The sequence below is a fragment of the Mustela putorius genome, unplaced genomic scaffold, assembly GCF_011764305.1.
Source record: "Mustela putorius furo isolate JIRA1106 unplaced genomic scaffold, ASM1176430v1.1 tig00000874_pilon_pilon_pilon, whole genome shotgun sequence".
Taxonomy (NCBI): domain Eukaryota; kingdom Metazoa; phylum Chordata; class Mammalia; order Carnivora; family Mustelidae; genus Mustela; species Mustela putorius.
In genome coordinates this window covers 6,463,289-6,491,009 of record NW_025421505.1, presented here as the reverse complement: position 1 = coordinate 6,491,009, position 27,721 = coordinate 6,463,289, and the positions used below count along the sequence as shown (strand labels likewise).

General features: G+C 35.7%; 1 protein-coding gene across 4 annotated transcripts in view; it reads right to left on the bottom strand.

Moving 5' to 3' along the window:
* The window catches only part of GPCPD1 (glycerophosphocholine phosphodiesterase 1), a 53,989-nt gene that overhangs the window by 11,602 nt on the left and 14,666 nt on the right, over positions 1–27,721 (bottom strand). For 3 of the 4 annotated variants that reach the window (XM_045086026.1, XM_045086023.1, XM_045086024.1), the window contains exons 5-16: positions 23,793–23,868; positions 21,846–21,887; positions 19,943–20,066; positions 15,757–15,988; positions 13,928–14,090; positions 13,472–13,604; positions 12,625–12,679; positions 9,540–9,632; positions 6,495–6,572; positions 5,755–5,794; positions 3,350–3,411; positions 765–830 (exon numbers count right to left, since the gene is read on the bottom strand). In XM_045086026.1, coding sequence (XP_044941961.1) covers positions 765–830; positions 3,350–3,411; positions 5,755–5,794; positions 6,495–6,572; positions 9,540–9,632; positions 12,625–12,679; positions 13,472–13,604; positions 13,928–14,090; positions 15,757–15,988; positions 19,943–20,066; positions 21,846–21,887; positions 23,793–23,868 — 1,164 coding nt within the window. The remainder of the gene's footprint in view (positions 1–764; positions 831–3,349; positions 3,412–5,754; positions 5,795–6,494; positions 6,573–9,539; positions 9,633–12,624; positions 12,680–13,471; positions 13,605–13,927; positions 14,091–15,756; positions 15,989–19,942; positions 20,067–21,845; positions 21,888–23,792; positions 23,869–27,721) is intronic. The other variant, XM_045086025.1, reaches the window with a different exon arrangement.

The following is a 27,721-nucleotide window of genomic DNA, read 5'->3' as shown; positions in this document are numbered from 1 at the left end:
CCAGGTTATCATAAACAGCTACTTAGAAAGCAAGATTTGAGGGCAGTTATAGAGTATTCTGACAAAGGAAATCCAGGATATTGCTCTGACTGCCTAGTCACACCTGAATTAAACCCTTTCAGCAACCCCCAGGCCCAAGAACCCTCTTCCCATGCATCCCAACCATTTATACATATCCCCATTGATATATTCAACAGTTAATTGTTTTTTTCAACTATACTGTAAGTTCCAAGAAGGTAAGGTTTATTATTTGTTCACAACTTGAACCCAGCACCCACAAAATGCCTCACTTTCAATATAAACTTTTGAACAAAAAAAAGACTAAATCTGGGAATGATTTATAACACACCTACGGAAATTTCTTTTCTTGGTTAACTATTACTATCTACTACTGCCACCTAACAGGACACTGCTTAGGGAATTATTTAAAATATATATTTAGATGGAGAATAAGAAAACAAAAACTAATCAGTTATAAAGTTAACAGCCCAGTTTTCACATTCATTTTATAAGTGTATTCAGAATAATCCATATTAATGTTCACACAAGACACATGTAAACTGAAATTTACACTATGATACATTTATCATTACTTTTAAGTACTCATATATAGTATAAGGATAAAGGATGCTTTATTGAAAAGGTCCAATAATGTTGGGAGAAGCCACAGTAAGATTTCAGCTTTACTTTTCCATTAAAACAAGGAGATGGGAATAAATGCATTTAAAGAAATGAGGGGGAGAGAGGAAGAGGGCATTACTTACCCTCTGTTGGCAGATCCATTTTATTTCTATGTTAAACCCTACATCTTCTGGCAAAGACTCTAAAACCTAGAGTTTTATTTGTTGGAGGTGAATTTTGTTTTGTTTTTGGTGAGATGAACAGAATAAGAGAAGAAAAAAAAGGAAAAGAGAATTATTACAAAATGCTACCTATAGTAAAACATATCACTAAGTATGGATAAAATGTTTTGTGCCTTCAGCAGAAACCACTATCTTTTCTCATACCCAAACTGACATCCTGGTTGATGATTAAGTCAAATAAGAAAGTCGACAGAAATTAAACAACAAAAGCAGCAATTTCGGGCAGTGTCAGTGATGGCAGATGCACTACCATCAAAAGGTGTATCTTTTACCTCAAATGCTTCCACCAGCATAGCTCTGGGGTCTACACCAACCCACTGCATGGAAAGTACAGCACCTAAAACTGTGTACTCAATTTCATGTGGAGCTTTTTGACTTTGTTCTCTGATACCTTTAGCCTTATTTTATTTAATGTACCTATCACGTTTTTACTGGACTAATGCAACATTAGAAAAATAAGGACAATAGTATATGTTAGTGTTGAGAGTGCTAAACATCAAATTTACTAAGATTCTCCTTTAAATCGAGACTTTTAGGGGCATCCAGGTGCCTCAGTCTGTTAAGCATCAGACTCCTGATTTCAGCTCAGATCAAGACCTTAGGGTTGTGAAATTGAGCCCTGAGTAGGGCTCTATGCTGAGCCTGAGCCTGCTTAAGATTCTCTTCCTCCCTCTGCTCTTCCTCCCCCAACCCACCTTGAGCACTCTCTTTACCTCTCTTAAAAATAAACAGATTTTGGGGTGCCTGGGTGGCTCAGTGGGTAAAGCCACTGCCTTCGGCTCAGGTCATGATCTCAGGGTCCTGGGATCGAGTCCCACCATCGGGCTCTCTGCTCGGCAGGGAGCCTGCTTCCCCCTCTCTCTCTGCCTGCCTCTCTGCCTACTTGTGCTCTCTCTGTGTGTCAAATAAATTAAAAAGATAAATAAATAAATACACAGATTTTATTTGGTCTTTTTGGTTTTAAAATTTCTGTGATTAAATTATAGTGACAGTGCCAAAGTACATGAACAAAAGTGTGTTTAAGGTATTTGGCTAAGTAAATGTTAAACCGTTAATACACTATTTTTTTTTTTTAAGATTTTGTTTATTTATTTGACCGACACAGATCACAAGCAGGTAGAGAGGCGGGCTGAGGGGGGGGGGAGCAGGCTCCCCGCCAAGCAGAGCCCAATGTGTGGCTTGATCCCAGGATCCTGGGATCATGACCAGAGCCGAAGGCAGATGCTTTAACCCACTAAGCCACCCAGGCTCCCCAATACACATTTTTTTTAAAAGTTGTTTTTAATCACAAGTCTAGGAATCAAGAGATTTTTCAGAACCAAATGATTTCACATTTTTGAACCAGAAGGAATGATGTTACTTGGCTGGGCATCATAAAAATCTGGAAAATTATTCCAATCATGTTTTACGAGCTCTCTTACAGCTTCTTTTCTGTTGTGTAAATAATCATGATGAACTGTTGCCTAAGACATCTAGTGTACCTGACATCACCAGAAAAAGGCAATGGAGAAGAAAAGAAGTTAGAGATGGAGCCAGTAGGAAAGAAAGCAGACCCAGCATGAGCAAGGAGAGCCTGGCATCCACAGGGACTTGATTGATACTGGTCAGCGGATTCCTGTATGAATTGTGTCTAGTTTTAAAATCTTTGTAATAGTATTTGTTATACTTTTTCAAGTGAATTCTTGAAATTTGTGTCTCATTTTGAGTAATGAGGGTAGTTATTTTCTTTGGCTGGAGAATCTCATTTCTCTCTAAAAGCTAAGGAACAGTTTGTTTGTTTTCCAAGTTTTTATTTAATTAAGTAAGCTCTACACCACCCAAATGGGGCTCGAACTCACAATCCCAAAATCAAGAAATCACATGCTCCTCTGACTGAGCCAGCCAGGTGCCCCAGGGCAGTTTTAAATATTGTAAAAATGGGACACCTGGGTGGCTCAGCTGGTTGGACAACTGCCTTCGGCTCAGGTCATGATCCCGGGGTCCCGGGATAGAGTCCTGCATCGGGCTCCCAGCTCCACGGGGAGTCTGCTTCTCTCTCTGACCTTCTCCTCACTCATGCTCTCTCTCACTGTCTCTCTCTCAAATAAATAAATAAAATCCTTAAAAATAAATAAATAAATAAATAAATAAATAAATAAATAAATATTGTAAAAATGCTCTCTTACCATCACCAGTCCCTCCCACCCCTTCTTCTGTGCCCTCTATTTCTTGTTTATATACAGAAATATGTGAATTTCCCATTCTTATCAAATTAACCCATTGAGATGAAGATTTTTATTCATTTGGGCAGAGAAATTAATCTTAAAAAAAAGTAGCATACATACACCATACAAAAATATATCTTCTCTAAAAAGAATTAATGACAACTTTATATAAATGCTATCTTTGACACAGTCTTTTTAGTGCCCATCTAAGAGACCAAATAACTGATTCGGTTACAACAGAATTAATGAGACAGCCTTTGCTAGTTTCCCTAAGGAACTTACCATCTTAAGAGAAGGAAACGGCTGATTTTCAGAAAAAGAATTTTCTTCCTCAACCACAGATTCTGAAAATTAAAATTATAAAAACTAAGTAGATAGGATACTATTTTATCACTAAGATCTTATCCTAAACTCTCAGGACAAAAAAAAAAAAAAAAGAGAGAGAGAGAGAGAGATGTAAAGGTAATTATGAGATTCCTTCAAATGCAGTATTTTTGAAGGAAATAAGCATCCTTTATGAAAACTAGTTTACCACATTTCATAGTAACACCAAGTTTGAGGCCCCAACAGTTGAGTACTTTCTTACAGACACTGTAATACTACTTTTTACAAAGTAGTCACCAGCAGTAATTCATTATTTCTCAATGGAATTAAAAGCTGTGTCCTGGGGCACCTGGGTGGCTCAGTGGGTTAAAGCCTCTGCTTTTGGCTCAGGTCATGATCCCAGGGTCCTGGGATCGAGCCCCTCATCAGGCTTTCTGCTCAGCAGGGAGCCTGCTTCCTCCTCTCTCTCTGCCTGCCTCTCTGCATACTTGTGATCTCTGTCTGTCAAATGAATAAATAAAATCCTTTAAAAATAAAAAAATATTAAAAAAATAAATAAATAAAATAAAAGCTGTGTCCTTGTGCTAAGGCTTCTTTTTGAAATATTAAAATCAGCTCAGAAGTTAGAAATTAAGAGAATATAAAGAAAAGTTAAAACTGTGCTTTTGTTACACTACCATTTAATTAAAAATAGATTATATCTCAAGACACCTAAGAATTTTTTTCCAAGAAGGAAAAAAATAATTGATATCAATTTTTTTTCTTTTGTTAAGAAAAAAAAGCCCTGTGTATTACAAAGACTAAAGTCATATAAAAATTTCCAAGTAAATAAGTAAGAGTAAAAATAATAAATAACATTCATTTTGTTATTAACAGTCGTGAAATAGCTACAAAGCCTACAAAGTCCTATCAGTGCTCTGGGGATAACCCCTGGAGTCTTTAACACTTTACAATATCTTCACAAAGTCATTCCAACCACCCTGTTACCACAATTGCAGATAAATATCTAACGAGCACCTACTACATACAGAGCATTATAAGTGTCTTGGGAAATACAAAAACATATTTTCCACCCTAGAGAGATTTATATTCTAGTTGAAGAGACAGGACATATATAGAATAAAGTGTTAAAAAAAAGGAGGAGCCATTCACAGTTGCCAAACTGTGGAAAGAACCAAGATGCCCTTCGACAAACGAACGGATGAAGATATGGTCCAAATTGCAATGGAGTCCATATATACAATGGAGTATTATGCCTCCATCAGAAAAAATAAATACCCAATTTTTATATCAATGTGGATGGGACTGGAAGAGATCATGCTGAGTGAAATAAGTCAAGCAGAGGGTCAATTATCATATGGTTTCACCTATTTGTGGAGCATAAGGAATAACACAGAGGACATGGGGAGATGGGAAAGGAGAAGTGAGTTGGGGGAAATTGGAGGGGGAGATGATCCATGAGAGACTGTGGACTCTGAAAAACAAACTGAGGGTTTTGGAAGGGGAGGAGGGTGGGAGGTTGGGTGAGCCTGGTGGTGGGTATTACGGAGGGCACATATTGCATGGAACACTGGGTATGGTGCATAAAGAATGAATTCTGGAACACTGAAAAGAAATTTAAAAAAAATTTAAAATTAAAAAAAAAAAAAAAGGAGTCATTAAACCTCAAATGAATGGCACAAACTATGAAGTTCTATGAGAGTGCTAAGTAAAGTACAATCACAAAGGGATTTTATAGGCAGGACAAGTTTCAGGGAAACTGAGGAACAAAGTGGTTAAAGTAAAGTAACCTGCCCAAGGTCACAGCTGGTAAATGTCAGAGTTGGATTCAAACTCCTGGCTCTAGGGCCAGCTTTCATACTTTATATATCGTCCACTTTGTTCTTGGGTTAAGAATCTTTGGAAAAGGGGGGCCTGGGTGGCTCAGATGGTTAAGCCTCAGCTTTTGGCTCGGGTCATGATCCCAGGGTCCTGCTTGGCAGGGAGCCTGCTTCTTCCTCTCTCTCTACTGCTCCCCCTGCTCATGCTCTCTCTCTGTCAAATAAATAAAATCTTTAAAAATATATATTGGGGGAAAAAAAGAACATTTAGAAAAAATGATAGGTACAAAATTACAGAGAGCTTTGATCATCAAGCTAAGAAAACTCCTAAAAGTAAAAACTCGTAATTATTAAAAACATGACATAAATGCATCTGAAAATGAATATATGTAAAGACTTCATGTCTATAAAATGATTTAGACAGCCCAATATTATATTCATTAAAATGACCAAGGGTATGTTAAAAGAAAAAGAAAAAAAGAAGGAAATACCATATACATGTTAACTATGAAATGAAAATGGTGCCTCCATATTGGTACATACCTTTCAGATCTTTAGATTTTAGAGCAGTCACATGAGCGAGCTAGAAAACACACACACACAAACATAAAATGCAAGAAAAAAAGCCTTAGTTTATGAAGATATGGTTAACAGAACTATAACTTGAAAAGCTAGTAAGAAAACCATAAAATGTAGACTTAATCAGTTTAGTAAGAATAATCACTAATCACTACATATATTTTACATGTGCACACATACATCTAAGATCATGATCAAATACCCAAATAGGGAAGAATATAAAAATTCTTAAGAAACTCTTTATACTCAACCAACCATTTATATAGGTATCTAGTGAAAACAGGAAGAGTAATCGTATAAAATTACATGGTATAAAAAACATACATACAAAGATCCTAGTAATGGAAGTATAAAAACCAAGGAGAGCATAAAAGGTCAACTGTAACAGTTCTATAAAGAAGAGCTAATGCACACCAGAGGCAACCTAGGACTGGATGAGAAGGGTCAGCCCCTATGGTCTACACACAGACTTACAGCCTAGCCTCTTCACATATGCAAAATCAGTGGGGTCTGTGGAAACTGTTAAAGACAGATGGAGTAGAAATGGAGTAGCACAAACCCATTCTTCCTACTAGAACAGAGAACCAAGCATACAGTCTACTGATGCTGAATATATAGTCATCTCCATGCAGAAAGAGAACATAAACAAGGTATAAATCATTCTAAAACTAAAAGATCATTTTCATTTTATGTATCAATACTACCTTTAACAACTGGAGTTGGTCAAATGTTAATTCCTTTACTGGAATTTCAAATAATTCAACTGGATCAGCATCAAATTTCTAAAAAGAAAATAAAGAGAAAAATAGGCCTCAAATTATTACTGAATATTTAACCCTAGACAGGCCTAACATCCCAACATAGTGAATGATGAGAAGAAATGTTCAGAGCCCACAGCAAGCCCATGCAGGGGAGCCCCCCTTAAAAAACAAACATCCAAAGGGGCACGTGTACTCGAATGTTTATAGCAGCAATGTCCACAATAGGCAAACTATGGAAAGAACCTAGAAGTCCATCAACAGATGAATGGATCAAGAAGATGTGGTATATATACACAATGGAATACTATGCAGCCATCAAAAGAAATGAAATCTTGCCATTTGCGACAACATGGATGGAACTAGAGCGTATCATGCTTAGCGAAATAAGTCAAGCGGAGAAAGACAACTATCATATGATCTCCCTGATATGAGGAAGTGGTGATGCAACATGGGGGCTTAAGTGGGTACGAGAAGAATAAATGAAAGAAGATGGGATTGGGAGGGAGACAAACCATAAGTGACTCTTAATCTCACAAAACAAACTGAGGGTTGCTGGGGGGAGGGGGTTTGGGAGAAAGGGGTGGTATTATGGACATTGGGGAGGGTGTGTGTTTTGGTGAGTGCTGTGAAGTGTGTAAACCTGGTGATTCACAGACCTGTACCCCTGGGGATAAAAATATATGTTTATAAAAAATAAAAAATTATATTAAAAAAAAAAGAAAAAACAAACAAACAAACAAACAAACAAAACACCTTCCAGCTCTTAAATTCTGGTTTTTGTTTTTGATGTAGGTGGGAGCGCCTGGAAGAAAAAAGCAGCTGGGAGGAGGCTAGGGCCCTGCAAACATACTGATCCAGGAATCAGTCATTTCCCTACTTCCTGTCATACTGCTGACATTGTGACATATGCATATCCATGCTACATGACCAGGCAATCAACATGTACAAGTACTATACAAAGATTAATTTCTGTCAATAAGTTTCTAAACTTTTCTAAACCTTTTAAACTTAAGTTTGGTTTAAAAACAGCCACATTTTTTCAATGGTCGTGGAAAAAAAAAAGTCTGTTTGACTTAAGTAGTAATACTTAACAGGAACTCTAATCTATTACAAATGTTTTCCCCATGAAAAAACCCGTTTTATGAGTTTACTACCATATCAAACATCACACTATTTAGGCACCCCTACCTTAAGGAAATGCATTAATGGACCACCAATAAATCATCAATCCAACAAATATGCTAAAATCTACTACATTTATATTCGTCCACATACATATGGTATAAACCTGTACATATGGCTCTTCTAGAAGACACACAAGAAACTGTTAAGAGTAAGGGAGTGTGACCAAAGACAAAGGGGAAAGGAAGACTTATTTTTCATTTCATAATCTTCTTCAGTTTTATAATGTACATGAATTGATTTTGTTAAGGAAAATAGCAGCTTGAAAATTAAAACTAAAAATACATATAATTTTTTACTTTCATTCTCTAACTCATCCAGATTCAACTTAAGAACAAGATAAAGTCTGGTGAAAACAGGATCAGTAACACTTTTCCATTAACTCTCATAGGTTTTTTGAAATTACAGCTTGATTCATTAACCTCAATCTTGGTTATAAAGATCTTTCTGCTCCATTCCTTCCTGTCCACTTTTGCATTGATTTTTTTTCCCAGGGCAAAACAATCTCCTCTTTTTCTACTAAGTTATTTTACCTCTATTATCTAAATAGGTGTATCTCCTTCCCTTTCCTAAGACTATGGACAAGAAGGGTCAGACCCTATGGTCTACCAAGAAGGACTTACAGCCTAGCCCCTTCACATATGCAAAAACAGGGGGGTCCACTTCTAGAAATGAAAGCATGCTTTTTCATACATCATAGCAATCCAAACCCCCATGACTGATTCAAATCCATGAGCAGGCAGGCACCTTACCATGTAGACTACAACAATCATGCCTGGTAAAGTATTGTATGTTGGCAAACTAGCCTTAACATTAAATCACCTCAACAGAAAATAATACCCAACAGTTTAATAGAAAATGCCAAATAAACCTAGAAAGTTCTTAAGAAATCACTTGGTTACTTTATACACTAAAGTTTAAGTATTACACAATTATGTTTGAACAATAATTTTAAATTTTTAAATCTCCTGGACTTTCTCCTCCATTGTGCCATTCTCCATTCTATCTCTACTCTGGGCCAGGCTTACTGTACCTTTGGCCACATTACCACTCCCCCTGCCTCTCTGTCCTCTTCAATTCCCCTGACATCAGGTACTTACATCTAGAGGTTTAGTTCTGAACATTTCCCTTCCTGACTCAAAAGTCTGTCACGTTCCCCTAGCTCCTAAATCTACACCCCTTTCCTAAGGCCCTCTTCCATTTGCTTGAAAGTGCTTTTCCACTGTGGCTCTTCTCTTCTGGCCAAATCATACTAACCTATTAATCTGAGGACAAGCTTGAGGCAAAACTAGAAGGGAGGCTAGAAAACAGACACTGTGACAGCTTCCTCTCTTGCTTTACTACAGGGAGAGTGGCAGACTGATACAGAAGCCACCTGGAAGGTTCCTTTGTTAGACAGTAGAAGAAAACAAATCAGCAATACAGAGACACTGCTCCAGGCAATTATTATTCTTATCTCTTTACTCAATGTTACAGGAACTTGACAGAGGAAAGAACTGGCATTAATTGCCCCCAAAAATGAATTGGTCAACTCTAATAAATAACTGTATGCATATATGTAAAATAAACTTCCTAGCCTTTAAACCTATCTAACTGTAAGAGTTTAAAATGAAGGAATTTGGGGGCAACAGGGTGGCTCAGTCAATTGAGTGACCAACTCTTGATTTCAGCTCAGGTCATGATCTCAGGGTTGTGAGAGCAAACCCCGTGTCAGGCTCTGCACTGGGCACAGAGCTTAAGATTCTCTCTCCCTGTCCTCCCTCTCCGAAAAAATAAATAAAATAAAATGAAGGAATTTCAACATACCTTTTTCATTGTCAAACAACAGGTGAGATCATGATACACCACAGGCACAAAATCTTTTGAAAGATGTACATCAAATTCTACAAAGGCTGCACCCTAGAAGAAATAAAGGAAATGAGTACTTGAAAAACATTATCTAGCCCACAATACATCTAAAACTACAAGGACATTAGAAATTTACTGTTCACTATAAACTCACAGACCTGTACATAAAACAAAAAACTTCCTCATGAATTATGTTATGCTTTAAGCTTTTCTAAAAAGTAGTTTCTTCTCTTACAATGTTTTTATCATTCTTCACTGTAATAGCACAGCAATTTTTTTTTCTGGCAAAAACATGGGCACACTGATCCATCTGAACACACTCTAGGGCCACTCTATGGCAGTAGCCAGCCTGTCACCTTTGCTACTACTATAAGCATAAACAGAGCCTGCCGGAACAGGGAGCGGGGTCACCTTATGCCTTATTGCCCCTAAGTACCATAGGCAGCAGACCTTCAAAGATGAGGAGGTTAAAGGAAGAAGCCACTGTCTCAGCTCTGCACCCTGGTGCACTTGGGCGGCACACCTTACAGCCTTTCCTTGCAAAACCCCAGAAGCAGAGTAAAGAGGAAATGACAGGTGCTGCTGAAAAGACAGAAAGAAGCAAGGGGGTCAAGAATGGTGCCGCACAAGCCCAATCTCCTGACAGAGTGTCAAAAGGAAGGAGGATGATGACACGGAGTTAAGGGTGCATTCTTCCAAGTCAGAACCATTCTGACACAGGAATTAATCCAAATAAAGCTGAGAACATAAACTGACCCACAAAGGTGTGCATTCACGGAAAGAAAGCTGGCTGGGATCAAAGGAAACTAGGTCTGAGCATTCTGTACGTTACTGCAGCCTAGAGAAGTGCTTGTGTAAGGATGGATGATATGCTTCCACCCGTCCCCAAGCTTTAGGTCACGAAAAGGGTGTCCAACTTTTGAGGTCACATGGATCACAGACCAGAATCAAAGGAGCCTATTTCCTTGATGACTTCTGAAGCAGGAAATAAGTTTAGCTCCTTCCAGTGCTATAAACAAGACAGTAACACAAAGCATTTCTACTAGAGAACAAAACCTGCAATCCTTAAACAAATTATAGCTCTGTAGTTTAAATGTTTAACTTTACAGGATCACCACCCTTTAGGAAGGTAATTTTACTAAGAGATAAAATCTGATCCCTAGATCCATGTGTAAGCTTTAAGGAGTAAGATAATAACACAAAGAACCCCTTTAAGGATATGTTTTTAGTATTAAAATAAACAAGCCATTAATAACCAGCATATGGCATTCTAAAATGCGATCTATATGACTTATGAAGGATCTCAACAGAACATGGAAGAAAAAAAGCTTAATGAAATTTTCTCTCGAAAAGCACAGAGGGATGCATGGATGGCTCAGTCAATTAAGTAACCGACTCTTGATTTTGGCTCAGGTCATGATCTCAAGGATGTGAGACTAAGCCCTGTGTCAGACTCTGTGCTAGGCGTGGAGTCTGCTTAAGATTCTCTCCTTCCGCTCCCTCTCCCAACCTTCCTCTCTTTAAAAAAAAAAAAAAAAGCATGGAGACACTGCAAGTTCGTTAACATGATCTTCATGTGTTTACAGAATAAATCAATGTATAGAATAGTTATTAGCTACCATGAAAACCAGTTCCAAATAATGAAGTAGAGCCCAACACTCATAGATTTAATATCCTTTCAACAAAAAGGCAAAGAAATCCACTATTCATATTTTTAAACACTAAAATAATTAATGTAAAATGTCATGAATTATAAAATGCTTCATATACCACTAGAAAGAGGAAAAAATGCTGCCCATGATACCAGGATGCAAGGCTAAGAAAGTAGTAAAACCCTTACCAATTGTAGAGATGCTCTAATATGAAAAAAGTATGTCTTGGAATAGATGTTTGCTCATATAAGTGATAAGATTAAACATCACACTAATCAAGTTTATTTGCTGAACTATTTTATAAAGAGGCAAAAGCTTAAGGCATGCGGAGCACACTGTGGAAAAAAATGAAAATAAAAGAATGAGTTGTTCCTCCATTTCCTCCCTAGTTTAACTTCAGGGCATGAAGCTTTTCAGTCAGGTACAAGGCAGCAGGGGGAGACCTGGAAATCTCAGGTTCTTGATTAAAAATGTCAAGTTGGGGGCAGCTGGGTGGCTCAGTGGGTTAAGCCTCTGCCTTCAACTCAGGTCATAATCCCAGGGTCCTGGGATGGAGCCCTGCATCGAGCTCTCCGCTCAGCAGGCAGCTGGCCTCCACTTCTCTCTCTGCCTGCCTCTCTGCCTACTTGTGATCTCTGTCTGTCAAATAAATAAATAAAATCTTAAAAAAATAATAAAAATGTCAAGTTGTAGTTGCTGAAAAAAACTAAAAGCTAAAAAATAGACTCTAACCTTTAATAAATGGTTAAAAGGAATTAAGAAATTTAATATAATCAAGTTGGTATGCAGGAGATAAACTGACAGACTTAAGTGTTATATAAAACCACCATCAAATCCTTCTGTAATCATTATTTCCAAAGTATCTGAATGAGACAATATTCAGTTAATGAAAACCAGTGCTTAATGGGGAATGTTTTTCTTGTCCCAATCACTCAAAATTTGTAAACTCAGGGGCTCCTGGGTGGCTCAGTCGGTTGAATGTTTGCCTACACCAGGGATCATGATCTCTGGGTTCTGGGATTGAGGCCCACATTGGGCTTCCTGCTGAGTGGGGAGCCTGCTTTTCTCTCTCTCTCTGTCCCTCCCCCTGCTTATGCTCTTTTGCTCTCTCTCAATAAATAAAATCTTTTAAAACAAACAACAAAAAAACCCTTGTAATCTCAAACAAAGATGCTAATGATTCTATAGTTTTCATCACAATCCTAATCAAGAATCTAAAAACAAATGCTCAAAGATACTTTACCTTCGCTTACCATTCAGAAGAATGCATTTTTAACCTACTTAACCTTTATAAGCTTTTAATGGAACAGACTACCCAGGCCCACATTTCTCTACTTTGCTACCTTTGGACCAACAGTCCCAAGTTTTCAAAAAAAGAGAGGGTCACTTACATGACTAGCAGCATTTCTTAAAGAAGCAATAGTATTTTCTTGAACTTTAGCAAGCCTGAAAGAGAAGAAATAGCTGACATCAGGCTCTGTGCTTGGAGTTGGAGGGATAAGTCTGTTTGTCCCTCCCTGTGCTCTTGCTGTCTCTCTCTAATAAATAAGTAAAATCTTAAAAAAATAAAAATAAGGAAGCCAACTATGTCTCTAACAATGGAACCAGTTCAAAATTCTCTATTCTGAAGCTACTTCTGCCATCCCCAAATTAAGACTGTGACCATCACTTGGTGATGCATTTATTCCATAAAAACAAGCTCTAATGACAAGTACGTATAAGCCAAATATAAACATATCCCACAGCCACACATACCTCCCCCAGTAAGGTGGCCAGTCAAGGAAAACCACCTTTTGCAGTTGCATAAAGTAGAACACAAAGACTTGCTCCTTGCAATGGTGCCTCAGAGGATTTAATCCTGGCAGACCGGGAGAACTGGAAAGGCTGAGACCCGGCAGGACAGCAGTATGGAAATGATACCAAGAAGTACGGGTGAGGAAACTGAGACCCAGAAAGGGGAGCACGCGAAAAGTTGGGACCACAACACACACACTGAGATTCAGGTTGCTTCCTGCATCGAGCTTTTCCTCCTGGCTTTCTGTTTTAATGTCCCTCTTTGCATCAGTTTAGTAGATTTTAGACAGACTGTCCAGAGTCTTATGAGAGAGTTTCTACTTAATTTGAATTACATTAAATCCCAGGTAATAAAGGATCCCTGACCTTCAGTGGGCCAACCCAACGGAGCCTTATCATGCACAAGCTACCAAGCACTAGATGCTGCTCAAATATTCAACCTACTGAGCAGTTGTTGTCGAATTCCCTGCACCTCGGTGTCCAACGTCCAATGGTGTTCTCGGCTTCCAATACTTGGAAAATGAAGATTTCATGTCACAACTGTATCCTGGTAATGGCTTAATAATTATATAGTCAACTTCCATAGAAAAAAGGGGGAGAAATAAAGATAAAGCCGATTAAAAAGGCCACAATGAGCATCTAAGTAGTATTAACATTTAAGTACTTGAACCAACTTTATCAATCTCTATCAAACAGAAAACAAGTAACACGCCAAAACCGGTTCAAAGCAAAGCTTCCAGAAAATTTCACAGATGCCCCTTATTGCTACTATAGTAGATAATATTCTATAAACAAATAATTTAACACCATTCCCAAAAGCTCAATTTGAAATTAACTAACCAAAATTCAAATCTAATCTTTGCTCATTTATAAAGGGCCCCTCTGTTTCTCCCAGCTTACCTCTCACTTTGCCTATTGTTTTTCTGGAATTTCTGCTCATTATGGGAAGAGTGAGAATTCCAGCGCTCTTCCCACTCTCAGCAATGGTAGATGATAAGAGGCATGCTGTCCCTACATGTCCAGGAAGGGCATCACCCTGAACTACATGTTCACTGAGATCTTCCTGAAATAAAAAATGAGGTTTAAAATAATCCATATTCTTACACTTCAGTATTTCCCATTTGAAAGTAAAAAAACTCCCTTAAAATTAATCCAAAATCTATTGAAGAAGATCAGTAATAAATAGGAATCAAATTTATATTCAGGTAATTTAGATAGAGTATTTATAAAATAAATGATACATTTTCTTTTAGTATATAATATTTGAAAATTTTATATAGTACTTCATTAGTCATAACTCTGGTGATTGGCACTTCTGATTCTCTAACATGTATCAGATGAATTTCAAACACTGACAAAGTTTCTAAGTATCTTTATATTCAAAGACTAACAAACACCTGTAGTGAGCCGTTAATGTGTATTATATTCTCTAAAAATGCTTTCCAACAGAGGACATAAAGAGATAGTTAACTCTCCAGGAAACTGAATACTCATTTGGACATTACACTGGATATTTTATCAGCCCAGTCTACAAATAAAATAGTATTTCCAAAATTGCTAAACAAATGAAAAGCAAGTTAGGACATTTAAGAGTATTAAAAGGTACATCCTTAAGAAATAAGGAAATGTTCAACGAAAACCTCACATTTTAACAATAAAGTCCCACAGATCTCCTTACTTAGGTAAGATCAAATTATAGATTTTTTAAAAAATAAAAGTTCCTTATTATAGTTTTCTGAAAGGAAACACTTAAAATTTCATACAATGCAAAGCAGCCAAAAAGCCAGTAGCAAAGGCGATGCATAAAGGCATCATCAAATTAAATAATTCAAAGAGTATAATAATTTTAATTGACAAGTGTAACATATGTTACTTGTGGGGTTAAATCCATTCTGTCTTCTGCTATTTTCACAAAACTGTGGTTGGGTGCCCTCATCTAAAGGAAATGGGAGTGGAAGTACCAAAGATCAAGAATCTAAGGAAAGCAATAACCACTAGCTGGGCACAATCAAGCAAGGACCTTCATTACCAAGGACCCAGCAAAACTTGTGAAGACGAGAGCACTTGTACAGCCACCAAGTCAGAGGGCTCTAGTGTTAGGAGTCCTGAGTAACTCTGGAAGGCTAGCAGCAGATTCTGAACAACCTGGCACAATTTTCACAGCAACTCTTTTTTGCTACATATTTACAATATCAAGTGAAGTTGCAAAAATGAGTCCACTGTTAAGAATTCTTATAATAAAATGCCTCAATAAGCTACACACTTTAGTCATGAGGAGGCCTCAATCATATTGAGTCCTGGGTTGCCTATCAAGAGTTACACAGTCTGCTCATCCCTCTGTTTATCCTTGGAGGCTCCTTTGTATATTATTCATTTATACTTAGAATAGGCACAAGGGCGCCTGGTTGGCTCAGTCAGCAGAGCACACAACTTTTGATCTCAGGATTGTGAGTTCAAGACCCATGTTGGTTTAAAAAAAAAGAACAGGCATAAACATTAAGACATCTGGTCTTGATGTAAAACATCAATTCAACTGAGACTTTTTTTTATAGTACTTGAGTCTATCAACTCCAAGTTTTTTAAGCCTGCTAAAATGTATAGAAAAATAAACATCTAAAAGGATGCATGAATCATGGATTTACACTCAGACTAAAATAAAAATCAAAACATTTAAAAATAAGCCCATGCCTGCATTCTTTCTCAACTCTCTCCATGAAATAATTACTCACCTCAAAAAAATCAAATATTAGCTCCAGGTTATCTGGTTCCATTGTCTGTATGCTGTACTCTGTCCAACGATCGGGCTGCAAGCCATACCCACATTCTGGCTGGGAATGCCTGCACTTGAACTCATTGTCGCTTATTAAGGATATCTCGAGGCTGTTGGACATTTTGTGAAGAACGGTGGGAGACACCCTATCATCATCATCTTCTTCCAGGCCCTCTAATGTCAGCTTTACCCTACACCGTTGGAAAAAATAATGAAATGTAAAAAAAAAAAAAATGGAAAAGGAAAACTCATACAAATGTTACCTGAACACCAACTTTAAAAGTGCACCCTGAATATGCTAATCCTTCAAGTAACAAAAATATGGTATTATATGAGACTACACGTATTACTGGTTAAGGCGTTAGTTATGTTTTATAAGATATTGATGTCTTTATCTACATGTATTTCTGCAAAGAATTAAAACAAGATAAATGCTCATTGTATCTAAGGTTATCAGTAATTCTTTTTCTATAGAGGCATTTACTATTATCTCATTTATATATGGCTATCTCAATTTCTTTTGAAAAGTCTCACAAAAGAATATATGTATAAAAACAAGCATAATACTGAAACCATATTCTGTTAGTGTACATTACAAGACTAGAGTAGGAGGCTGTAAATTAAAAATTTTCTCGGGGCGCCTGGGTGGCTCAGTGGGTTAAGCCACTGCCTTCAGCTCAGGTCATGATCTCAGGGTCCTGGGATCGAGTCCCGCATCGGGCTCTCTGCTCAGCAGGGAGCCTGCTTCTCTCTCTCTCTCTCTGCCTGCCTCTCTGCCTACTTGTGATCTCTCTCTGTCAAATAAATAAATAAAATCTTAAAAAAAAACAAAACAAAAACAAAAAAAATTTTCTCCTTTCGGGTGCCTGGGTGGCTCAGTGGTTAAGCATTTGCCTTCGGCTCAGGTCTTCATCCCATCAGGCCCTGCACAGGGCTCTTTGCTCAGTGGGGAGCCTGCTTCTCCCTCTCCCACTCCCTTGCTTGTGTTCCCTCTCTCGTTGTAGTGTTCTGTGTCAAATAAAAAAATAAAATCTTTTAAAAATAGGGAGAGGGTGGTTGGGTTATGAACATTGGGGAGGGTATGTGCTATGGTGAGTGTTGTAAAATGTGTAAATCTGATGATTCACAGACCTGTACCCCTGGGACAAGTAACACATTATATGTTAATAAAAATAATTAAAAAAAATATTTTTAAAGAAATTTCCCCTTTCTTCTACCTTACCACAGTGTGTCCAGGTATTCTGTGAAAAGTACATTATTTTTAAAAAATAGTACACTAAATGTTTATTTGTATGCATGCACATTTTTTACATGTGTGTATGTACTTCCATATAACTACTTTTTAAATGAAACAAACAGGGCACCTGGGTGGCTCAGTCAGTTAAGCATCTGCCTTCAGTTCAGGTCATCATCTCAGGGTCCTGGCTTTGAGCCCCACATGGGGCTCCCTGCCCTTCCACCCCACTTGAGCAGTCTCTCTCTTACTCTCTCAAAAAATAAAAAAAATTTAAAAATTACATAAAGAATAGTTCTGGATAACTGATTCTATTAGTGAACCTCAAGGAACATTCTCCACCAGGATATATGAAGAGAGACCACATTTGGACAGTAATAAATAAGCAAGAACGGTACAAAGATAAAAATAACTATTCTGAAAACAGCAATGTTACTAGAAAAATTTTGTAAATTTTATTTTACAAAAAAATAAATAAATTCAAGTTTAAAGGAATTTATGAAAAAATTTCAGTCATTTATATTAAATGTTTTCTTCAAACAGCTCTATAATGGTTATAATCTCTTTCCACTTACAGAGAGAGTAAACTGAATGAGAAGCTTGTTTAAAACTTAGTGGTAATGAAAAAAATTTTTTTAAAAACTTGCTGATAATGAGAAAGAACAGCATGTCTAGCATTTTATTTAAAATGCATAAGCTGTTGCTAAGTTTTTAAAGTCCTGATATTCTTGCAGACCAATTTATCTCCTACCCCATAAAGGTTTAGTTTATCATTAAATACTAGTTTTGGAGGAAAAGGTGGTCAGAACACAAATTTCTAGTTATACACAAATTTTAATAAAGTTTACCACTTTTTTTTTTTAAAGTAATTTCTCCATCCAACATGGGGCTCATATTCACGACCCTGAGATCAAGAGTCACATACTCTTCAGACTGAGCCAGCCAGGTACTCCATACACAATTATTTCAACAGCAATCAGTTATTTAATTTGCAGAGCCCACCGAAGTTTGGTTATACAAAAATATTCCAATTTAAGCCTGATTAACACAATAATATATACTAACACTCAAAATAACTTCTATATAAACAAGAATGGTATAGGACTCAGCATGCATTTGCAATCAGAAATCTGTAAGCAGAACCCCAACCATTAATTATCTATTAATTTCTTAACTTAAGTCAAGGAAAGAAAAAAATCCTCGTAAGCCCAACCAACCATCTGGTTTATCTTCTACAGTTATTTCAAGGTCTTACTCTCTCTCTCTCTCTCTCTCTTTTTTTTTTTTTTTTTAAGATTTTATTTATCTATTTGACATAGCGAGAGAGCACAAGCAGTAGAAACGGCAGAGAGGGAGAAGCAGGCTCCCCACTGAGCAGGGAGCCAGATGACCCTGGGATCACACCCTAAGCTAAAGACAGATGCCCAACCATCTGAGCCACCCAGGCAGCCCTCAAGGTTTTATTCTTATTTTAAGAAGACCCTTTATAGTTGTAACACGATTTATTTCTTCTCCCATGTAAATAAAAGATTCAATTATGTAAACACTCCACCCCAAGCACAGAGCCAAATCTCACCACCAAGTGAGATCAATACAGGAGCCAAATGCAAGAGGCTTTACTGACTGAGCCACCCAGCCTGCCCCTCCGCCCTAGGTGGGGGATCAGGGTGGGTCTCACGTGGGTGCATTGGAGCTCTCCTGCAAAAAAAATCCCTAAATAAATAAAGTTTAAAAGAAAAAAGGATTCAATTATGTATGAAAAAGGCCTAGAAGCACTATGAACAAAGATAAGATACACCCAAAACCTTTCACTTCTCAGAATAGCTAATGCAAAGGACTTCAAAATGCTACCCACTCTGTTCCTTTTTAATTTTATGACTGGAATAAGTACTACAGTATTTAAGCGGTTATTACAAAACATTTATGAGTTATTACCTACAGTATTTTTTAAGTCTTATTATAAAGACACTAAGTACTGTATTACTCATTACTTCAGTTGCTGAAAATGGCCCTTTCAACCCAACCCTGACATTTTGTCAGAAAAGGATGCATTACATACCAAAACTTACAACTCTCAGTCCCTAAGTTATAAAAACTCAAATGATAGGGCTGCCTGGGTCACTGAGAAGCCAGCTCACTTAAAGGTATATATGATGGACATTACAGAAAAATCAAGTTACCCACTATGTAGCTATTTACACAAAGCTTGAAATCTACTCCTAATACAGAATTAGGAAGAAACGAATCTGGAACTGCCATGATCACTGTTAACTTTCTTCATGAAAAAATTTTCATTTTCAAGCCACAGGAACACTTTAGATCACTGAAGGATATTCCCAAATAGTCATTTTTCTCTGTTTATACCATTATCCCCTCATTTAGCACAAATTCATTTCTGTCATATCAATTTTAAGACAAAATATCGCCACACTAAGAAATTTTAAATGGGGGCACCTAGGTGGCTCAGTTGGTTAAATGTCCAACTCCTAGTTTCAGCTAAGGTCATGATCTCAGGATCATGGGATCTCTGCACAGTCAGCTTGCCCCTTTCCCTCTGCTCCCCCAGCTCACATTCATGTTTTCTTTCTCTAATAAATACACAAAATCCTTAAAAAAAAAAAATCTGAATGCTAGAAACCACAAAGGTATATACATTTGGAAAAAACTTACCTAGATAGAAAAATTTTCTGCTTTCAAATTTAGCAATTAATATTAACAATCTGAGTCAGGGAACAATCTGAGTCAGGGAAGCAGTTCACTCTCACAAGACCCTTCAATAAGAAAATGTAACCTTATCTATATGTGTGCTATGTTCTTAGTATATACACTTAAAGGCTAAAAACAAATAGGTCAGAAATCTACAGCATTAGTAAAAATGAACAGGTTAAGTAACAAATTCACATGGTCATACCTAAATCTAGATTTTTTTAATTTTTTCTTTGTTATTGAGACAGGAGGTTTTTCAGAATAATGCAAACGTAATCGTATTTCAGTCTGACATGTCAGCCATCCAGAATCCAGAGTCTCAACACCATCTGGCAGAGTAAGTATGAAGAACAGTAATTATTATACACACTTTTTCAAACAATCTGGTAAGTACAACACACCTTTGACAATTCTAGTTCATGTTCACATTTGCATACACTCAGTTTATATATCACTGGAACTTCTCTCCAAAGCAAACACACATGTAGTTTTAAATTTGTTCCTCAAAAACTTTTATATGAAGTCAGGGGAAAAAAGTTAAATGTTAACAATTAGCCATATTTAACCACTTAAGTAAATTAAAATTTCTTACTGAATCCATTATCGAGGTAACAGCATCTATTTCTGAGAGAATACCACATTCCTCACTGGTTCTAACCTAATAGTGTTTCACTGAGGACCACTATCACACTTCCAAAGGGTCACATGAGCTACCCAGCTGGAACAAGTTCTACCACTAATGCTGGAGCTTGAGACAGAAGGTTGAAACCAAAACTGTGAGTCAATTCTGTATTCTTGCATTTAGAAATTCGGACATAAATAAATGGCAGGATTGTGATAACACTGTATTAGTATTATTTAACTTGAAGTTTCCTGTTAAAATAGGTCATAAAATTTTTATAAATACCAGAGAGCTGTCAGCCATTTTGGACCTAAGTTTTTTATCAATAAGACTTAAAAAAAAAAAAAAAGAAGTTTTTCTCTTTAGGTATAACTTAGGTTCAATAATTACTAAATTTTAAAAGTAAAGAGAAACCACTATCCTCTCTTAATTTTAAACTGTTCTCAGAAATGGACAAATTTGGAAAGACAGTCTTCCATCCTGACAGCTAACTTAAGCTGAGTTTAAGAGAACAACTACAAAAGAGCAAAGAAATACCTGCATTTGTAACTCTGCAGAAATATTAACATACAGTAGAGGGACATGTCCTGCCTTACAGTTAGGGACATGAGAAAGCTACTTCTCCATCCAGCAAGCATAAATATCTTTTGTAAATAAAGAGAACAAGACTCTAAAATACTAAAACTAAAGCTATGCAAGTATTTTAGACTACCTTACAATGTAATATAAGTCATCCCAAATAAAATTAAGGAAAAGAAGTAAAATTTCTATCCAAACACTGCCAAAGCATGTGTACATTTCTCAAGTGTATAAACATAGGCGCCTAGTATCAGCAATTTATCTCTGGTTCACGGCCAGTGCAAGTACACCTTCTGCTCACCCCCTCTGTATCTTTGACCAGTTTAGGATCTAAAACAAAAATGCAGCTTAGCATCGTAACACTATTCTACTGTGAGAACCCCAGTCACCAAAGACAACTTGAACCTTAGTGAAGCACAAAAATATATGAATGCATGAAATTTTCAACATATTCAGAAGTAAAAGGACCATCTACTCCACCATAAATTAATTTTTAAAGTCTCAGGAGAATTACTGGAACATTTTGTTTAATCTGGATTTTACTGTAAGTGCATATACACACAAACTGCACAAACCTCACTTAAGAGTCTAGAATGCTTGGAAACATTAATACCAAACACAGGGGTTAAAAGGGGATGATATATTAACAGTTAAGTATAATACTCTTAAATTAAGCATAGTAATTCATACATCTAAGTCACCAGTCAAAAACCAAAAGGATAAAATTTTAAAGCTTAAGAATTATACTGGAAACTACTATTTAACACAATGTGGTTGTTTCTTGGATCTAGCCTCTATTTTCAGTTACAGTATCATACTGTAACATTTCCCTGTGCTGTTTCTAATGAAAAGAAAGGTAACATCTCAGTGGTATCAGTAAAGACTGTCAAAATTCAGTCTCACTTACTGTGGATTCCAAATTGTCCATCGTCAATAATAATTTCAGTTTCTAGAATTGAAGGAAAATAAAAAAAACACCTAGTTAAAATTCATGATTTATACAGAATGCATAACTGAGAAATTACCCACCTTAAGGATTTTTAAAATATGAAATCTAAAATTTAAAAGCAGCCCCAAATGAATAAGCATATTTATTGTAGCCCTCAATAAAGAATTCCCTTTTAAGGAGGTACTCAAACAGTAGAAGTTCTTACAAACTTGGTGATGATTTGTGGTGTTACAAGGAAGGGAAAGAAAACTCCTCAGAGAGGCCCTCTAGAGGCACTGGGACAAACCTCTACACCCACCAATTTATATGACAGGCTGCTGGACAACAGTATCTCCTGGGTGATTTTTTTAAACCAAAGGTCTTGGCACAATTAAAATGCTTATTCTTATGTAGTGCATATTCTGAACTTATCTAAAACGTAACTCTCCTCGAATCCCAACTATTCTCTAGAGCCAGCTACAAGCTTCAAAAACAGCACATACTTACCTGCATATACAGAGCTGTGAGGAACTACCAAAAGAATAAGTGCTAGCACATTCCTTTCTAACAGAAATTTCAGCTAAATAAGAAAAGCTGGTAAGCCCCACCCTCTTCAGTAAAACACTAATGATCTTCCCTGCTACTTCCTTTCCCAGTTTAACTTTAAACGTTAAGTTTGAAATATTTGTCAAAATAGGTGTGATAGTTCCCAATAAAGATTCTTGGTAGATTTCACGCAGCTCTTAAGTTTAGAGATTATGCTTTGCAAAAGTATAAAATTAATTTTTAAAAGATCAGAAACAAACATCCCATTTCTTATAATAAGGAAATATATTTAACTGCAAGATGCTTCCAAATGCAATTATTTTTCAAATGTTTAATACCTAATAATTTCCAACCTCAGTATGGGACTATTATAATTCTATAGTATGCTGTTCATGAAAACTTTAAATATATGATCAAAAATGTATTAAAACATAAAAGAAAATCCAATAAAGAGGATGGAATGAAGTATCTGTTTAAACAAGACATGTCCTTGCCACAGGGTAAAGCAGGATCTCTCACTACTTTCTAATCTAAGATAGCTACTAGCAAGCCATTATTATCTTTAAATTCTAATTTTCTCTAGAAAATAAAAGATACAGTTCTCAGCACAAGTGAATCTACAGATGAATCCAAGTGGGTAATTTATGCATATGATATGAACTTCAAATTTTAATCTCAGTAAGGAAAAGGAAATTCAAAAATACTTGTATGAAGAGAATTGCCATTTTTTTGGCACAAAAAAACGGAATGATGTTTTGGGGGGGGAAAAAAACAAGAACAAAATAAAATCAACTATCTGAATATCAATTTTAACATAGCCAGCAGGTATTTAAGTAAATCAGGAGGAAAATATGTCTGCTACAACCAAGAAATCTGAATGCATTCATACAAGTTTATTCAAGTATTTACTAGTTTAAAAAAACAACAACACAGAATAAATAGGATAACTTATTCAATTGCTCCTACTATTCAAAGTTAAAAATTTAAGAATTTTTGTTTTGGATCAACTCTTTCCTCAAATGTTCTCTAAGCTCTCTGAGCAAGTAATCAAATAAAGCCATGGATGCTCAGTCAAGAAGAATGTTATTTTGCAAACTTTGTTAAATATTCCAAATGAAAATAAATATTCCACAATAAATTAATCAAATCCCCCCAAATAAAAATAACCTGGCAAGCATTTCTAACAAAGTTTATAAAGAAAGGCAATTAAGAACTGTTTAGTTTTAAAAGATCCATGATATGCTAAGTGAAATTTGCAGTACTGATAATGCATTGACCTTAAACTTTAGAATAAAAATTTATTAAATCCCACTAAGCCATTGTGCAGCATATTAGTAACTTTATGCATATGCCTCAAACAGATGCAGTTAATGCCCATACCTAAAGGGGTTATTGATCGTGGTTGTAGATGAGTCTCCCACTTGTGAACTATGACTTGGCATGGACCACCGATAGTCTGCAATTTAAAAGTTAAACGTCTGCAATAATTTCTTATATCTTATTTTCTACCCATGACTCCATTAGATGTTTGTGGCCTAAGTCTTATACTAAATATGAAACCAAAAGATTCATCTTGTTATTTATCAATATTATATGCCAAAAATCAGGATGTACCAGGTCACAAAACATGAGTGCTGGAAGAAAAGGACGGTGAGGCAGTAAACAAGAAAAAGGAGATGAAACTGGCACATAAAACCATCTTAAATCCTTTCTTAAATCTGCCTACAGTACTCCTAATTAGTTGGTAAACTCCCATAAATTAAAGTTAACACCAAATATACTTTATGCCTGGTTGTCAGTGGTCAATGAGGTATTACTGAATAAAGTTATCTCAAGTAACTCTCCAAGTGTTTGGGAAAAGCCTATACTCTGTGATAGTAGGAATAGTAGGTACAAGTACTAGATCAGTGATCACAAGGAACTAGAGGGCATAACAAGGTTCTTTATTATAGTAAGTAAATAACAGGAAGAACATCAGATTTCTTGTATTATAGTAACCATTGTTTCTAAAGAGTACAGGAAAACCCTAAAAGAAAATACATGTGCATGAGTAAATTCGAAGAATAAGTCTGACAAAAAGGGAACTACCATCTAGTTTTTCTCTTTATGCCCTACAGTTCAAAAACTCATACAGAGTGAAAACTAATACTGTCTTCTGTTATCAAATTCTCTTACTAAAAGGGAAAATAGAGCTTTATGCGTTAACATCTACAGCGATTTAAAAATAAAAATAAACTGTCGACTAAGATTCTCTATGTATACCTAAAGGATTGAACTACTAACTAAATGCTTCCTAATTTTAATTATTTAAAAAAATCAACTTAACTTGTGTGCCAAAATAAAACTATTAAATACATAATTTAGAAGCAAAATTTCAAACTGTAACATTACAAGGTATTTTATATTTCTCTTCACATCTTCAGAAGACATTTAATAAAATACAAAGAAGCAAAAAGAAAACACAAAAGTCATTCATTATCACACCACTTAGGGATAATCACTACTGATATTTTCATACATAAATCTTCAACCCCTTTCCTAGGCATATATTACATACTCTTAAAAAGCACAGAACATATAAGCTCTCTATATACACTGTGTATGCCTTTAGATGGTATTAAATACTCTTCTATATCATTTTATAGCTTTCAGTATTAATAATAATGTGCTAAATGATAATCATGTATGAGACAAATTAAGCACATTAAGTAATTAAATGCAAGAGATATTCTACTTAAAAATAACCAGAGGTTGAAATTCTTTTTAAAACTTGCAAACTTCTGAACTTTGAAAACTAATATAGCATTTGCTATTCATTCAAATCATAAAGCAAATAGGATAATTATCAAATCCTCATTTTCTCTTGCTGAATAACTCCTTGTTTTAAGGGTTCAACTTAGAAGTTGGTAAACTGGGCAGATGTTTTTAAAATTTTTTTACTGTGAAACTGCTCATCTTAAATATAATGAATTTCATTTCCTTTACACTAAAACATGGAGATAGTTTTATTCCTATATCTGTTAGATGTTTTTTATCATGACTTTCCTGTCACATTTTTTTGAATTTCTTAAACATCAAACTTTCTGATCCTCAAAAGATACAATATATATGTTAAAAAAGGAACAATGTTTCTTAGCAATAGACAGTATCCAGAAAGATCTAACCTATAATCTTCCCCCATTCCTCTCATGTCCCCTGCACATCCTCCTTCCCCAAAAAAAATCCTCTTTGCTACAAAGATGGTATAGCTAGCTCTACATTGTTACAGAAGTTACTAAACAAAGGTGACTTTAAAAGGTGCCAGGAACATAGTATTAAATACCAACAACGATAAGAAGTGGACAGAAGAAAGGAGAGTTTATTTTTGTTTTTGTATCAATTCAGTGTCAGGGGATCTTTACAAACTGTTGACTACAATATCTACATCTAATGTCAGAATAGCCCTGTGGTTAAAATATTCGGCAGGAAATATATTTTAATAGTATTTTAATAACTCTACCCTCATCTGTTTTAGTAGCAAACCCACTCACAGCATAAAACCACCTAGGCTTGAACTGAATGGGGCATTCGAGGAGCAATCCAAAGAGCTGATTCAACAGATGACTTCTAACTGGGTATATAAGCGTTCACATTACAAATCATGTTTATTCGTACAACAAAGTGTTAAAATAAAAAAAAATTAACCAAGTTTTAAAATACAGTTATCTTTCAAAATGGTACTACTTTGTCAAACTTTAGAAGGTAATCTTAAATTTTAGCTTACTGAACTTCTTAAAAAATATTTAAGCCCTGAGCACTGGGAAATTTAAAATCTCAGTAATGACTCCAAAACCTGCAATCCTTTTTAACAAGCTAAATGTAATAAACTCATTCTTCAAGATCTTAGAAAAAAGAACAGTTTCATTCCATAAAAGGCTGCCACAATTTTAAGCACTTTGGAGTCAAGTGCAAGGTGGATCTTTGAAGAAAAAAGTAACATCATCAGTCTAAGACATTATTCCATTAATAGTATTGATAGAGTTGTTTCACAATTTAACATATATTAAATCAGTTGATTGCTAAAATGTATGTTAAATTGTGAAACAACTCTATCAATACTATTAAGCATATTAAAAAAAATACAAAATAATCTATTTCTGCAAAGAAAGAAAAGTATAATGACTGCTTTCGTAAGCAGTGATCAACATCACTGAGCTAGCTATATCAAGCCCTGAGAGAAACAACATGTAGACCGAGGTTTTTGGTCTGTTTTGTTTTGAACAAAACATGTAGCAAAATCATCAACTAGTCAAGTTGTATCACTGCTTTCAAATATCATGAAAAATAAAACTTCTAAAATTTTACTGTTGTCTTTCCACATTTTGGGAAGGGGCTCTGAGGAATTTGCATCTATGATGGTAAGGCCACACCAACACTCATTTAAAAATAACGATTTTGAATAAGACTAATAAGAAAAATAGTCACTTATGGGTAACTAAATTTGGAGGTGAAGAAAGCTAGGCAGACAGATATCTGTGAGATGGTTCAAGTCTGAGGTCAACAGCTGAGGGTATTTAGCATCCAGAAGAATTTCATTAAGAAAACCACTCAGCAAAATAAGATACCTGAGCTATTCTATAAATAAACAATGATCTGCCTATCACAGATGACTGATTCTTTTGTTAAAGGATTTAAACAAAAATCAAGGGAGATTAAGAACAAAATAAGGGTTTATAACAAATCTAATTATGAGTGAATGTGAACACCTATAAAAATTAGAAACAGAAGTTACTAAAAAATAAAGAACTATTTCCACTGAAATGAAGGGAAATCAAAGACAACATTATTATAAATTGGCTAACATTTCATCAGGTTACATCACTAATTCTGCCCACAAGTATAGAAGGATGGACATGGACTAAAAAAAAAAAAAAATGTTTTAATTGATGTTCACACTGAAAAATTTTCTCTGGTGAAGATGTGAAACTAAGGGACCATCTGCAGCTCCCATCTGTGTTTTCATTCCAAGATTACCTACAACCTTTGTTTGCTATGTTCAAGATAGTATTTGATTTGTCACCTGTAAAATTATTTTAAAATCAACATATTAACACCTCATTCTAATTCTACAGAGTGGAAGACAACAGTTAGTTATAAAAAGTTAAGTAAAGGGACTCTTATAAGCTAAAAAGAATATGCCAGAAAGAACAAAAAATGAGAAAATACAAATGGTAAAATTTTATTTATTTGCAATAAAATTTTCACAATGGAAGGGACCTAAGAAATCCATGGTCCAAGCCCTTCATTTTATAGGTAAAAAAACTAAAATA